This window comes from Carcharodon carcharias, chromosome 17 (genome assembly GCF_017639515.1).
Source record: "Carcharodon carcharias isolate sCarCar2 chromosome 17, sCarCar2.pri, whole genome shotgun sequence".
In the NCBI taxonomy this organism is placed as follows: Eukaryota; Metazoa; Chordata; class Chondrichthyes; order Lamniformes; family Lamnidae; genus Carcharodon; species Carcharodon carcharias.
Window position 1 is genome coordinate 81,084,637 of NC_054483.1, and position 15,348 is coordinate 81,099,984.

At 41.6% G+C, this 15,348-nt stretch overlaps 1 protein-coding gene across 7 annotated transcripts in view; it reads left to right on the forward strand.

Moving 5' to 3' along the window:
* Window positions 1-8,530: 8,530 nt before the first annotated feature.
* Window positions 8,531-15,348, forward strand: part of LOC121289719 (ubiquitin thioesterase ZRANB1) — a 96,649-nt gene continuing 89,831 nt past the window's right edge. For 4 of the 7 annotated variants that reach the window (XM_041209357.1, XM_041209362.1, XM_041209363.1 and 1 more), the window contains exons 1-2: window positions 8,578-8,799; window positions 13,657-14,516. In XM_041209357.1, coding sequence (XP_041065291.1) covers window positions 13,700-14,516 — 817 coding nt within the window. In that variant the 5' untranslated portion in view covers window positions 8,578-8,799; window positions 13,657-13,699. Of the gene's footprint in view, window positions 8,800-12,237; window positions 12,395-13,656; window positions 14,517-15,348 lie in introns of all 7 variants that reach the window. The other 3 variants (XM_041209359.1, XM_041209360.1, XM_041209361.1) reach the window with 3 other exon arrangements.

Sequence of the window (15,348 nt, forward strand, 5' to 3'; positions counted from 1 at the left end):
CTGTCTCCACAGATGCTGTCAGACCTGCTGAGTTTTTCTAGCATCTTCTGTTTTTGTTTCATACAAAAACAGGTCAGATTCCACATATACTGTGAGATACCCAGCTCTAGCTCACCATCACCTCTCTTGACCCCTCTGCTGTCTCTGATTTGTTATATTACTTGTCCAACTAATACTCAAAGAACAGAAATTTCCTACAACTAAATATTAGGAAGACTGAAGCCATTGTTTTCAGTCCCCATCACAAATTCTGTTCCCCAATCACTGACTCCATCCTTCTAATTCCAATTTCCACCCTTCTCTCACCTTAATTTGTTCATTCCCAACTTTTTCATTCAGCTCCTTGACTTCTCTGTCTCCATTTCTGGGGATAAGCCATCAACAAATATTCTTTAAAAGCTCACTAACTCCCTGAGCTACCTTAACTACACTTCTTCACAGCATGCTTCCTGTAAGGACTCTATTCAACTTTCCCATTTGTCTTTGTTGCGTCTGTTCTGATGATGTAACCTTCTGATATAACTTTCTTTTCCCTCAACGAGAGGATTCTGATCCCACCTCCGACAGTTGCTGTCAAAGTCCTCAACTGTGTGCAATCTATTTCCTGCATTTCTGCTCTCACCCCTTTCCAGAACCATGAGAGGGTTCCCCTTGCCCTTATCTTCTACCCATCCAGCCTCCATATTCAATTAATCATACTCCACTATTCCTGCCTTCTTCAGCAAGATGCCACCACTAAATACATCTTCCCCTCCTTTTTCAGAATTCCAAAAGAATTCTGGGAGAGGCGGTGATACATTGGTAATGTCAACGGGTAATCCAGAAGCCCAGGCTAATGCACTGGGGACATGAGTTCAAATCCCACCACCATAGTTGATGATGGAATTTAAATTCAGTTAATAAATATGGAATTAAAAAGCTAATCTCGGTAATAGTGACCATGAAACAATTGTAGATTGTTGTAAAAACCCATCTGGTTCAATCATGTCCTTACCCAGTCTGGCCTACATATAACTCCAAACCCAATGTGGTTGACTCTTAAACACCCTCTGAAATGTCCTAGCAAGCCACTCAAATATATCAAACCACTACAAAGTCTACTAAGGAATGAAACTGGATAAATTACTCAGCATCAACCTAGCCACCAGATTCGACAATGGCAAACTCAACCCCGTCGACCCTGCAAAGTCCTCCTTACTAACATGTGGGGGCTTGTGCCAAAATTAAGAGAGCTGTCCCACAGACGAGTCAAGCAACAGCCTTACATAGTCATACTCACAGAATCATATCTTACAGACAATGTTCCAGACACCACCATCACCATCCCTGGGTATGTCCTGTCCCACCAACAGGACAGACCCAGCAGAGGTGGCAGCACAGTAGTATACACTTGGGAGGGAGTTTCCCTGGCATCCCCAATGTTTCAATATTGACCCTGGACCCCATGAAGTCTCATGGCATCAGGTCAAACATGGTTAAGGAAACATCCTGCTGATTACCATCTACCAACACCTCCCTCAGCTGATGAACCAGTACTCCTCCATGTTGAACACCACTTGGAGGAAGCCCTCAGGGTGGCAATGGCACAGAATGTACTATGGTTGGGGGACTTCAATGTCCATCACCAAGACTGACTCAGCAACATCACTACTGACTGAGCTGGCTGAGTCCTAAAGGACATAACTGCTAGACCAGGTCTGCAGCAGGTGGTCAGGGAACCAACAAGAGGGAAAAACCTACTTAACCTCCTCCTCACCAACCTGCCTGCCACAGATGCATCTGTCTATGACAGTATCGGTAAGAGTGACCACTGCACAGTCCTTGTGGAGACAAAGTCCCATCTTCACATTGAGGATGGCCTCCATTGTATTGTGTGGCACTACTACCAAGCTAAATGTGATAGATTTCGAAGAGATCTAGGAAATCAAAATTGGACATCCATGAGGTACTTCAACAATAGCAGCAAAATTGTATACAACCATAATTTGTAACCTCATGACCCTGCATATCGCCCACTCTACCATTACCATCAAGCTGGGCATCAACCTTGGTTCAATGAAGAGTGCAGGAAGGCATGCCAGGAGCAGCACCAGGCATACCTAAAAATGAGGTGTCAACCAGGTGAAGCTACAACACAGGACTACTTACATGCTAAACAGTGAAAGCAGCATGCAATAGACAGAGCTAAATGATCCCAGTACCAACAGAACAGATCTAAGCTCTGCAGTCCTGCCTCATCCAGTTGTGAGTGGTGGTGGACAATTAAACAACTAAATATCCCCATTCTCAATAATGGGGGAGCCCAACACATCAGTGCAAAAGCATTTGCAACAATCTTCAGCCAGAAGTGCCGAGTGGATGATCCATCTTGGCCTCCTCTGGAGGTCCCGAGCATCACAGAATCCAGTCTTCAGCCAGTTTGATTCACTCCACATGATACCAAGAAACAGCTGAAGGCACTGGATACTGCAAAGGCTAAGGGCCCTGACAATATTCCAGCAATAGTACTGAAGACTTGTGTTCCTAAACTAGCTGTGCCCTTAGATCAGCTTTTCCAGTATAGCTGCAACACTGGCATCTACCCAGCAATATGGAGGACTGTCCAGATATGTCCTGTTCACAAAAAATAGGACAACTGCAACCTGGTCAATTACTGCCCCATCAGTCTACTCGCGATCATCAGCAAAGTGATGGAAAGTGTTAAGAAATAAAAACAAAAAACTGTGGATGCTGGAAATCCAAAACAAAAACAGAATTACCTGGAAAAACTCAGCAGGTCTGGCAGCATCAGCGGAGAAGAAAAGAATTGACGTTTCGAGTCCTCATGACCCTTCAACAGAACTGGGTGAATCCAAGGAGAGGGGTGAAATATAAGCTGGTTTAAGGTGGGGGTGGGGGGTGGGGGGGGGGGGGGTGTGGGGGAGGTGGTTGGGAAAGTGTTATTGGCAGTGCTATTAGGTGGCACTTACTCAGCAATAACCTACTCAGTGACACTCAGTTTGGGTTCTGCCAGGGGCACTCAGTTCCTGACCTCATTACAGCCTTAGTCCAAATATGGAGAATACAGCTGAACTCAAGAGATGAGGCAAATGTGACTGCCCTTGACATCAAGGCAGCATTTGACCAAGTTGGCATCAAGGAGCCCAAGCAAAACTGGAGTCAATGGGAATCAGGGGAAAACTCTCTGCTGGTTGGAGTCATTCCTAGCACAAAGGAAGATGGTTGGGGTTGTTGGAGCTCAACCATCTCAGTCCTAGGACATCACTGCAGGAGTTCCTCACGGTAGTGTCCTAGGCCCAACCATCATCAGCTGCTTCATCAATGACCTTCCTTCCATCATAAGGTCAGAAGTGGGGATGTTCACAGATGATTGCACAATGTTCAGCACCATCTGTGACTCCTTTGACACTGAAGCATTCCGTGGCCATATGCAGCAAGACCTGAACAACATTCAGGCTTGGGCTGATAAGTGGCATATAACATTTGGGCCACACAAGTGCCAGGCCATCTCCAACAAGAGAGAACCCAATCATCTCCTCTTGACATTTAATGGCATTACCATCGCTGAATCCCCCCACTATCAACATCCAGAGGGTTACCATTGACCAGAAACTGAACTGGATCAGCATTTTAATACTGTATCTGCAAGAGCATCTCAAAGGCTGGGAATTCTGTGGAGAGTAACTCACCACCTGACTCTCCAAAGCCTGTCCACCATCTGCAAGGCATAAATCAGGAGTGTGATGGAATACTCTCCACTTGCCTGAATGAATGCAGCTCCAACTCAAGAAACTTGATATAATCCAGTACAAAGCAGCCTGCATGATTGGCACCCTATCCACCGCCTTTAACATTCACTCCCTCTACCACCGAGGTACAGTGGCAGCAGTGTGTACCACTACAAGATGCACTGCAGCAACTCTCCAAGGCTCCTTCGACAGCACTTCCCTATGACCCCTACCAACTAGAAGGACAAGGGTATCAGATGCATACGATCACCACCACCTGAAAGTTCCCCTCCAAGCCACACACCATTCTGACTTGAAACTATATCGTCGTTCAATCACTGTTGCTGGGTCAAAATCCTGGAACTCCCTCCCTAACAGCACTGTAGGTGTACCTACACCACATGGACTGCAGCAATTCAAGAAGGCAGCTCACCATCACCTTCTCAAGGGCATAGGGCACAGTAAATGCTGGACTAGTTAGCAATACCCACATCCCATGAAAAATTAAAAAAACACCTCCAACACCCTTTTCCACCTTCACATGGCGCCTTTCCATGCAACTGCACAGCTTGCAACATCTGCCGTTTACTGCCTATCTCCTCATTGTCCAAGGCCTAAAATACTCATTCCAGATGAAACAGTGATTTGTATGTACTTCTTTCTATTTAGTATACTGCTTTTGGTGCTCACAATGTGTCTACTCTACATTGAGGAAACCCAAGTGCAGATTAGGTGACTGCTTTGCAAAAATCCCCCATTCAAGCATGACTCTGAGCTTCCGATAACCTGCATTTTTAATTGTCCATCTTGCTCTCATACTGAAACCCCTGCCTTTGGCCTATTTAGTGTTTCAATGAAGGTCAATACACGCTTGAGGAACAGCACCTTATCTTTTGATTGGGTGTTTTCCAGCTCCTGGACTCAATATTAAGTTCAACAATTTAGACTGTAATCTCTGCTTCCCATTTTGTTTAATTTTGTTTGCATGTTTCTGTTTTAATCATGTTTTTCTCTTGTTTTTGCTTTTGGATTGTACCTGTTCATTATTCTGTCATTCATACATCCTCTGGACCCATCTTTTGTTTTTTTTGTCCAACACTACTCCCTCTGGCTCTCTCCTACTAACTCTTTTGTCATTTAATGTCTCTTCTCTTCTGTCCTATCATAGATCTTCTGTTTTTTTCATTTTCCACCCTCCCCCTTTACTTGTATATATATGTCGTTTTTCATGGCTCCTGGATGTCTCAAATCACTTTTTGGCCAATGAAGCAATTTTGTGATGTAGTCAATGTTGTGATGTGGAAAACATAGCAGCTAGTTTGCGCTTGGCAAACTCCCACAAACCAGATAGTTTGTTTTTGTGATGTTGATTGAGGGATATATAGTGGTGTGGAAACTACAGATAACTCTCCTGTTTTTCTTTGAAATAATGCCATGGGATCTTTTACATCCACCCAATCGAGCAGATGGAGCCTCGGTTTAATATCTCATCTGAAAGATGGCTTATCAGATGGTGCAGCACTCCCTCAGTACTGCACTGGAATGCCAGCCTAGATACAATATAAAATCAATTCCTTTCAATTGTTGATGCAAGATGCTTTTTCGACAACTGTTTGGATCCTACATATCAATAAAACCTGACTTACTTTGATCATGAACTTGAAGACTGGAATATGCTTACACCCAGATTAATTTTTATGTTAGTATTTTTCAGTTTTAGGTGAAACTCTTTCTGTACAAATAGTATTTGCAGTCTAGACAACAACAGCTTTGCTTTTATAATTGCCTCATTAATGTGAAAAATGTCCTTTGGGAGTCAGGTAAGAAAACAAAAGCGGCAAAAGTTAATAGTCATAAAAATAGCAGATGGCAGGAGTTAGGAGAGATTATAGAAAGCTTGGCCAAAAGATGGCTTTGAGAAAGTTTTTAAAAACTTGTCACATGGTTGGAACATCATGTGATCAAACACCCAGGATCATCTCCAAGCAAAGATTGGCAACTCTAGTGCCAGAGCTTAAATTGATTCCATGTACATTTCACCAATGTTAGCTGAGCGCCTATTGTCAGATTCCAACTACATGTTACCCGTGACTCAGTTGGTAGCATGCTCACCTCTAAATCACAACATTCTGGGTTCAAGTCCGACTGCAGGGCTTAAGTACAAAATCAAGGCTGACACTCAGTACAGGACTGAGCGAATGCTGCACTGTCAGAGATGCTGTCTTTCAGATGAGATGTTAAACTGAGGCCCAAGCTGCCTGTTTGAGTTGATGTAAAACGCCCCACAAACAGCAATGAAATAAACAACACATCATCTGTTTTGGATCATAAAGTCATTATAAAACAGAAGGAGGCTATTCGCCCTTCAAGTCGATACCAGCTCTCTGTAGAGCAACCAATCAGTCCTATTCCCCCACTTTATCCCCTTGGCTTTGCAAGTTTATTTCCCTTGAGTGCCGATCCAATTTCCTTTTGAAATCATCAATTGTCTCTGCTTCCACTGCCCTCATAAGCAACAAGTTTCAGATCATTGCCACCTGCTGCGTAAAAAAACCTTCCTTACATTCCCATGCACATCTTGCCCAAAACCTTAAACATGTGTCCCCTAGACTTTGTACAATGAGCTGATGGAAAAAGTTTTTCTTTCTCTACCTTATCTAAACCTTTCATAATCTTACACACCTCGATCAAAACTTCCCTCAATTTTCTTTGCTCCAAGGAGAACAACCCCAGCTTCTCCAACCTAACCTTGCTGTTACAACTCCTCATCCCTGGAACCATTCTTGTAAATCTCCTCTGCACCCTCTCAAAGACCCTCAAACCCTTCATGAAGTGTGGTGACCAGAACTGAATACAATCATCACATTGTGGCCTAACCAGAGCTTTGTGAAGGTTCAGCAGACCTTCCCTGCTTTTTTACTCAGTACATCTATTTATGAAGCTCAAGGTCCCAAATGCTTTGTAAGGTACTCGCTTAATATATCCTGCCACTTTTAAGGATCTGTGCTTATGAACCCCACTAGTCCTTCTGTCCCTGCATGACATTTTGAACTTACTTCTGTTACTTACCCACCAATAAGATTTGCTTTCTCCTCCCCTTGAGAAATTGACCCATTAGTTTTTACCCCCAATTTGCCCATTAAATATCTGTGTAGAAATATCTAGATCATTTGTATGTTCCTCCATGCTGAGCCAATTTGATTTAGATCACTTTACAGAATCACAGTAGAATCTCTCAACTCTTCCTGTCACCCTACATTTTTTTCCTTTTCAGCTAATAATCAAATTTCCTCTTGAATGCCTTGATTGACCCTGGCTCCACCACACTCATAGGCAATACATTCCAGATTCTAACCATGCGCTGTGTGAAAAAGCTTTTCCTCATGCCTTCATTGCCTCTTTTTAAAAAATTTATTCATGGGATGTGGGCATTACATTTATTGCCCATCCCTAATTGCCCGAGAGAAGGTGTTGGTGAGCTGCCTTCTTGAACTGCTGCAGTCCATATGGTGTACACCCATAATGCTGTTGGGGAAGGAGTGCCAGGATTTTGACCCAGCAACAGTGAAGGAACGGCAATATATTTCCAAGTCGGGATGGTGAATGGCTTGGAGGGGATCTTCCAGTTGGTGGTGTTCCGATGTGTTTGCTGCCCTTGTCCTTCTAGGTGGTAGTGGTTGTTGGTTTGGAAGGTGCTGTCTAAGGAGAATTGGTGAGTTCCTGCAGTACATCTTGTAAATTACATTTTTCCCATTACCTTAAATCTGTTCCCTATCTATTCTGTCCAAATGCCTCATGATTTTGCAGACCTCTGTCAAATCTCCTCTGAACCTTCTCCTCCAAGGAAAACAGTCCCAACTTCTCTGATCTATTTACATAACTGAAGTTCTTCATCCCTGGAACCATTCTCGTTAATCTTTTTTGCACTCTCTCTAATGCCTTCACATCCTTCCTAAAGTGTGGTGCCCAGAACTGAATGCAATACTCCAGTTGAGTCCAACCTGTGTTCTATACAAATTTAACATACCTTTCTTGCTTTTGTATTCTATGCCCCTATTAATAAAGCCTAGGGTGCTGTATGCTTTATTAATTGCTATGTCAACCTGTCCTGCCACTTTCAATGATTTTTGCACACATTCACCCAGGTTCCTCTGATCTTGCACCCCCTTTAGAATTGTACCCTATATTTTGTATTGCATCTCTGCCTTCTTCCTACCAAAATGAATCACATGGATTACAGGTTTAGTGAGTTTAAGGTGTGTTACTCTATTTAAAGTTTAAATAGTATTGGGTGAGTCTTTCCTTGCGCCGCACAATTTGACACAAGCTCTTGATCAGCTGAGTTGAGCTTTACTTCACCGAACTGTGTGATGTAATCGCGGGCCAATCAGAAAGCAGAGCGGGACATCGTCACGTGATCGGCCGCTTGCTCCTCCCCCCTCGCGTTTTGTTGACGCGGTGTCGTCACAGCCTGGTTACTCGGGGTGACGTCGGTTCCAAAACACCAAGGACGGCATTTGCGATTGGCCCGCCACCCGAGTCGGAGCAACGGCCAATCAGGGGAGCGGGCGGGCGCGAGGTGCGATGTGACGTTTAAAATATCCCAGCAAACTTTGTCTGATGTTGTCTTTGCCGTCGCCATTAGAGTCGAACGGAGGAGCCTGAGGAAAGAAAGAAAAATGTCATAAAAAAGAAGGAAGCTTGGGGAGGGGGGGGAGGGAGACGGGTGAAAGCTGGAGGTCGCCAGTCGGACGGGGTGAGGTGCGGTGGGACTGAGTGGGGGATTTTTTTATTTGACCCGGCCACCATGTAAGGGAAAGAGCGGCGGGGGTGGCGGGGAGGGGGGGGGTGGGGGGGGGGGGTGGGGGAAAGAAGCGAGATCAACTGGAGCGGCGGCAGCGGAGAGACCAGAGAGCGAGAGAGTGCGCGGGGGAGAAGGTCTGTTTGTTGTATGCTGCCCCTCTGACACTAACGTAAACATAAGGTAAAGATGGGGCGGCGGCGGCGGCGGAGTGGCGGTGCAGCCCCAGCGCAGCGGAATGTGAGGCCGGTGCCCGAGATCTGGAATTAGGTAACTGCTGGTTCCCGCAGCTCAAACCGCGCTCTTGAATTATCCTGCGCGGCGTGACAGAAACCTGATCACAACCCGGCCGGGATCTGTTCAGCTCCGCTTCTTTTCCAAGCTTCAGGGGTAAAGTTAGTTTAGAAGCAAATGCCCATTCGTTTCTCGAACAGCTGCTTATTTTGGGGGTTGCGGGCGGGGGCGGTGGGTGGTGGAGAGGTAGATGAAACTCAGCTGACCGGCTGTGTAGGATTAAGTTCAGTTTAAACGAAGCTTTTCCGTATAGGTGTAAGCAGAGTTTTCAAAAGTTTGTCGCTAACAGTCGCGATGTCGATGCAATGTCGGCAAAAATTCGGTTTGCTACTTATTTGCATGGGGAGATTAGTTCTGTTTTTTTACGTGTCGGGGCTCTCAGAAAATGATCTGTAATATTATAACAGACTCTGGATAATCATTCAAACTTAGTGGTTTTAAAAATCAAAATACAGATGTTGTGATACAAAAATAAACGTACCTAAGTTGGCATGGCTTTCCCTTCTCTGGGGTTCTGTTTCCAATTGCATTTGCTCCAGATCTAATGCCACGTTTGTGTTGATTTACTTGCCTCGAATGAACAGCTCGAATGTTTGTAATCAGACCACTGTGCGAGCAAATAATCGCCAGTCGTTCCGCCGCTGTTACTGAAACCCTTATTTTTATGATACAATCTCCATGGCTAAATAGAAGGAAAAGTAAAACATTTATAAATGTACGATTTTGTAGTAGTTTGTGAAACTTTTGCAATGTGGCCAACATTCCAGTTTAACATCGGGCCTGCAAACATTTACAAATTGTCTTTTTCGAGTTCTGTTTATTGCTAAAAACAAAAAAACTGCGGATGCTGGAAATCCAATTTTGTTCTGTTTATTGCTGATTGTTTCGTCTACAGTTGTAGTTTAGTGGGAGATACTGGTTCAGAACCGCTGGGTTGTTAAATAAATTTAAGGTTGTATTTTGACACGTTTGTTGAACCGTGATCTAACACCCTCCCCGAATTCAAATTTGCAGTTCAGTTAATCAAAATTTGCTGAAACCCAGAGGTGCAGTAGTTGACTTATAATTCCTACTTCCATAATTCAAATTGTCTGATTTTAACTCTACGTTCTCACTTTGTTTATTAATACAAGTATTTTTAGTGCAAAATGTGGACTGATGCTGTTTAATGGTAAATTAGGCAGGACTTTTTGGTGTTCTATTTTTAGAAATCTTGATTGGACCACGGCGTTGAGGTTGTGTAGCCAGAAGATGTCATTTTATTCTTAGGTAAAGGCTGTAGCTGTTTCCTTCCTTCTACTCTCATTAGATGTCTTGCAGTAAATGAGATGTATTCAGCTTCTTGGTAATGTCAGTCCCTTGTTTCTCCCTTTTTAGAGCTCCGCTTGGATATCAGGTTGTGAAGCTTATGTTTCTCCCATAACATTCATTATTAAACTCTACAGGTTGTGTAATAATCAGGTGTAATGTTTTCAGGCGATTAAGAATTTCTGAACTAATATAAATGTATAGAATAGTGTAGCACTATTTTCTGGGTTTATAGTGTTATAGATGATATCCAACTTTAGTCCACATTATTTTGTTTCAGATTTGTAGGTGTATCCTAAAGTTCCATGTAAAAGGGCTTATTGAGTATTTCATAATGGATTGTCTATATGTAGCATGTTCTGTATGTAGTGATTGTACTGGATTAAAAGCTCCTTTTATGGATTTAAGCTATCTGGTCTAGGAAGGCCCCAAGTTTAATTTTAACCTTTTGTTGAGTTATTTGAATAGTGATGCTACAATTGCCTTCCTCACCACTAGATCAGAGAGAGAGAAATGGACAGTTAGAATCCTGCTGATCAGTATTGTGACTCTTGTTGGAAATTGGATGTGTGTGGATGAGGATGGATTTGGACCTTTCTGTCTATCCTTCCTTGTTCCAAAATAATTATCAAACATTTGCTGTCATTCTCCCACTGTAGCCTTCCCTATTTCCCTCTACATGTATTTTCTTCAATATAAGGCATTTTAAAACTTCCTGAAAATGAAGAGTCTTGCAAAATGCAAGTCAGGAAGTTGTAATGTTATTGTCTAATGTATATAGAAGATTTTTATATATTTGTTTTGATCATTATGCAAGTGTGACATTTTAAAAACACAAAGGGGTGTAACAATTTACACGTAGGATTTCAAAACTTCCTTTGGTCTTTAAGTGAAAAAATACTTCCCAATAACAATAGTCACCATTGCAACATTCATTTGCTAACAATGTTTGAAAGATCTACTCAATGTTCAAACTAATTTTTGAAAGTTTTTGTCTGCGAGTTTTGATCTGTTTAAAAGTTTCTTTGCAGTTACATTTCTAACTTTTTCCTGTGGGATGGAGGGTGGGGGGTGGAAAGAAAGGGATTTAAATCAAGCACACACATTCTCTCCTTTATAAAGGATAATTGTTAGTATGCTTACAACCTGTGGTTGTGTAGTTTTATAGAAATAACTTTTGTTAATGTAGACCAGAATTTTGGAATCTACGATGGGTTCAAGAGAAAAGTTACTCCATAACATTTTACATGTGGCTTTGAAATACTAAAGAATGTACTAGAAAAATGTCTGTTGATCAGATTTTATTTTTATCTCTCTCAAATGTAAGTGTTATTTTTGTGTACTTGTTGTGGATCTCTGCTGTTTTCCACTGGTTATTCTGAATCTGTCAAATGACACAATAATAATCACCTGAAAGCAGAACCTGCTAATACATGTGCTGTACACCACTAGTTACTTTGTTGAAGAATCTATATATATCTTTTTGAAAATCAGTTTCTTTGGATCAAAATGTGTTCTCAAGCAGGAATCAGTTTTTATGGATATTTGAGTGTTAATTTCTTTTTAGTACAACCATTATTTTGGGGCTTGAGTTTTCCTCCTAAACTGAGAATGTTATGTTATTTACACTGGAAAATGATGTTTACTGTGGTTTCCATATAGTACAAGGAGCAACATCACATGTATATAAAGTTGGGGAATAGGAGGAAATTAGATCTTTAGAATATAGTGAAAATTACTAGAGAAAGTCTAAGCAATGCAGTGAAGAAATAGAAGCAGAGTTGATATTAACTTTCAAAATAGAATTAAATGATTATTTCAAAAGGGAAAAATTTTGCATGACTATGGGGAAAAGAGTAGGGGGGGGAATAATTGGGTGGCTCTTTCAAAGAGCTGGCACAGGCCTCCTTCTGTGTTTGTATAATTCCTGTGATTATTCATTTGGTTTGGCCCTAGTGAACAAGCAGCCCATAAGATGAAAACAACAATTGACTCTGTTAAGGTTAACCTTAGACTGATGGTAATTCTTGGAAATGTTGGACATTCTTAGCATTTCGTTTTAATAGAAAATTTCCAGTGCTTTTTTTTTTAATTGTTCATTCTCAGGATGTGGGCGTCAATGGAAAAGCTGGCATCTTCCCATCCCTAGTTGTCTTGAGAAGGTGGTGTTGAGCCACTTTCTTGATTCGAGTGATGTTCTAGGCCATTTCAGCGGGCAATTAAGAGTTGGTATGGAACTGGAATCACATATAGGCCAGACCAGGTAAGGAGGGCAGGTTTCCTTCCCCCAGTGGGTATTGGTTAACCAGTTAGGTTTTTAATGGCAAGCCAATAGCTTAATGGTCACTTTTTTTTTTTGCAATACCTGATTCTGAAAACTGATTTCAAATTCTCAAACTGGCATGGTAACATAATGTAAGGTACATGACCAGTTATTAAATGATTTATGTAAATGCAACAGTATAAGTCACACCTCACCTGAAGACCAGCATATGTGAGCACATAAACTTGTCATTTGCAAACAGCTTTTCAGATGCATGGGAAGTTTGTTTTCAACAAATTAATGGGGGAGTAAGAATGGATGTCCTGCCTGATTCTGATCTAATGGACTTTATAATGATTTTTGGGTTACTTTTCAAAGCTTATGTTGAAGAATGTGTGTAATCAAGGATAACTTGTACAAGAATACACATTAAGCCTTGAACATAGTGAAGAGTATTAATCTTTTTTTGTGGACTTAACAAATGTGCAAATTTTCATCTTTTTTCTGGTAACCAAATTACCAGTTTGAGATACCAAAGGTGCTGTGGTCACATTGATTGGCTTGATACCAATTACATGCTTTGGGATGGAAATTGAATGTATAGTTGCTTTGGTGCAGTTGCACAGAATTAAGGCTATAGTATTGTCTTAATCCATGCAATAATGGAGAAAAAAAAAATCCCTTTCTTAATACCAGTTAGCTTCATCCTATTCAGTGCTTATTCCACAATATTTTAAGTAGATTTAACCCCAGCACCTTTGTGGTGTTGATTATTGCCAAGCCTTCCTTTTCCAATTTTTAATTTGTGGTTGGAAATATTAAAAGCTCTCTAGGTTTGAATGGTGCATCCAGAAGATGTAAGTTTTTAATCCATCAAATTTTCATTCAGCTACCTTTGGCTGAACTGTTTAAAAATGGTGTGCCTGAAGAGATTTTTTTTTAAGCTAGCTTCACTATCGTATAGACTCATTAACTGGATTTGGCAGTTTTTGTTCATTTGATAAAATGTGTATTTGCATCCGTAAGTTATTGCTGAATTGACTTGTTTTGGTGTGGTAGGAGCTGTAGAATTGTCTGGACCTCAATAACATTGTGTTCCCTGACAAAATAAATAAACACAACACCCTTCTATTAAAATGTATTTCTCATCCGACTATTACAGAAAGCAACGTAGTCTTTTATAATGCTTGCATTCAATAAGTTCTGCCAAAATAGTTGCAAGAGAATTCCTGTACTTAATATATTTTGATTTTATTTTGCAGACTCCAATCCAACATTAAAAACTGGTGCAGGGTGTGAGCAACAATGACTGAATATGGAATAAAGTGGGCCTGTGAATACTGCACATATGAAAACTGGCCCTCTGCAATCAAATGCACCATGTGTCGTGCGCCAAGACCTAATGGCACTATAATTACTGAAGATCCAATCAGGGGCAGCTCAAGTGATTTGAATCAAGATTGGGATACCACAAGTATAGAAGGTGGCAGCAGCCCTCTGATTTGTCCAGACTCTAGTGCTAGACCAAGGGTTAAATCATCCTACAATTCAGAAGGTGCAAGCAAGTGGTCATGCCACATGTGTACTTACCTGAATTGGCCAAGAGCAATAAGATGCACTCAGTGTTTGTCCCAACGTCGGACTAGAAGTCCTACGGAGTCCCCCCAGTCATCTGGTTGTATTTCAAGACCAGTTCAGGCTTCTCAGGACCCATGTGAAGAATATAATGACAGAAACAGACTGAACACAAAAGCACTGCATTGGACATGCACAGCTTGCACGTATGAGAACTGTCCTAAGTCTCGAAAATGTGTAGTCTGTGACTATCCTAGACCTAATAATTTGGAAGCAATTGAATTTGCAGAGCCAGAGGAAGCTTCATCATTGATAAATGAGCAGGACAGGGCTCGATGGAGGAGCAGTGGCAGTGGTGGCAATAGTCAGAGGAGATCTCCTCCTATACCTAAACGTGAATCTGCCATGAAAATGGACTTTCAGAGAATTGAGCTGGCACCTGGGGCTGTAGGCAGTAAAGAAGAGCTGGAAGTGGACTTTAAAAGACTCAAACAAATAAAGAACAGAATGAAAAGATCAGATTGGCTCTTTCTCAATGCTTGCGTTGGTAGGTTTTTATTAACTTATATTTTGTTTTTAAATTCTTGTGTAATTTTCTCATGCACAGGGTATTCATGAATCACTATAATATGCAGAATTCTTTGTCATATGATATTGGGGAAAAATGAGTGTGATGTTATTGCATTTATTTAAAACCTGCTTGAAGTATTGGTACTTTGGTTATAAAATTCTCAGTGGATATTATTGCTTATTGCATGCTTGATTTTTGATATCCAGTATGTCCATTTCTATTCTACAACTTGTTAATGCAGCAGACCGTTTGTGATTGGAACCTCTTTAGCAACCATTTTCCAAGCGAGTGGGGGAAAAAAGTGAACCAGTCTGATTGTAAGAAGTTCAGATGGGAAGTGAAAAAAAGTGCAGCAAAGAGAGAGTATGAGAAGGGACTGGCAGCCAACATAGAAGGGAATACAAAAGTTATCTATAGGCATGTAAATAGTAGAATGGGGCAGGAGGAGCACAACCAATTGAGGACCAAAAAGTGGATTTGGGTGTGGGAACAGAAGCTTCAATGGCTCAGTACTTGTAGTGAAAGAGGACGTAGTTGATGGACTGGCTGGACTAAACATTGATAAAGAGGCAGCATTAGATAGGCTATCTGTACCTAAAGCTGATAAGTCACCAGGATCTGATCAGATGCATTCAAGGATACTGAGGGATGTAAGGGTGGCAATTGTGGAGGAACTGGCCATAATTTTTCAATTGTCCTCAGATGCAGGGGTGGTGTCAGAGGACTGAAGAATTGCAAATGTTACAGCTTTGTTCAAAAAAAGGCATAAGGATAAACCCATTAACTACAGGCCAACCAGTTTAACCTC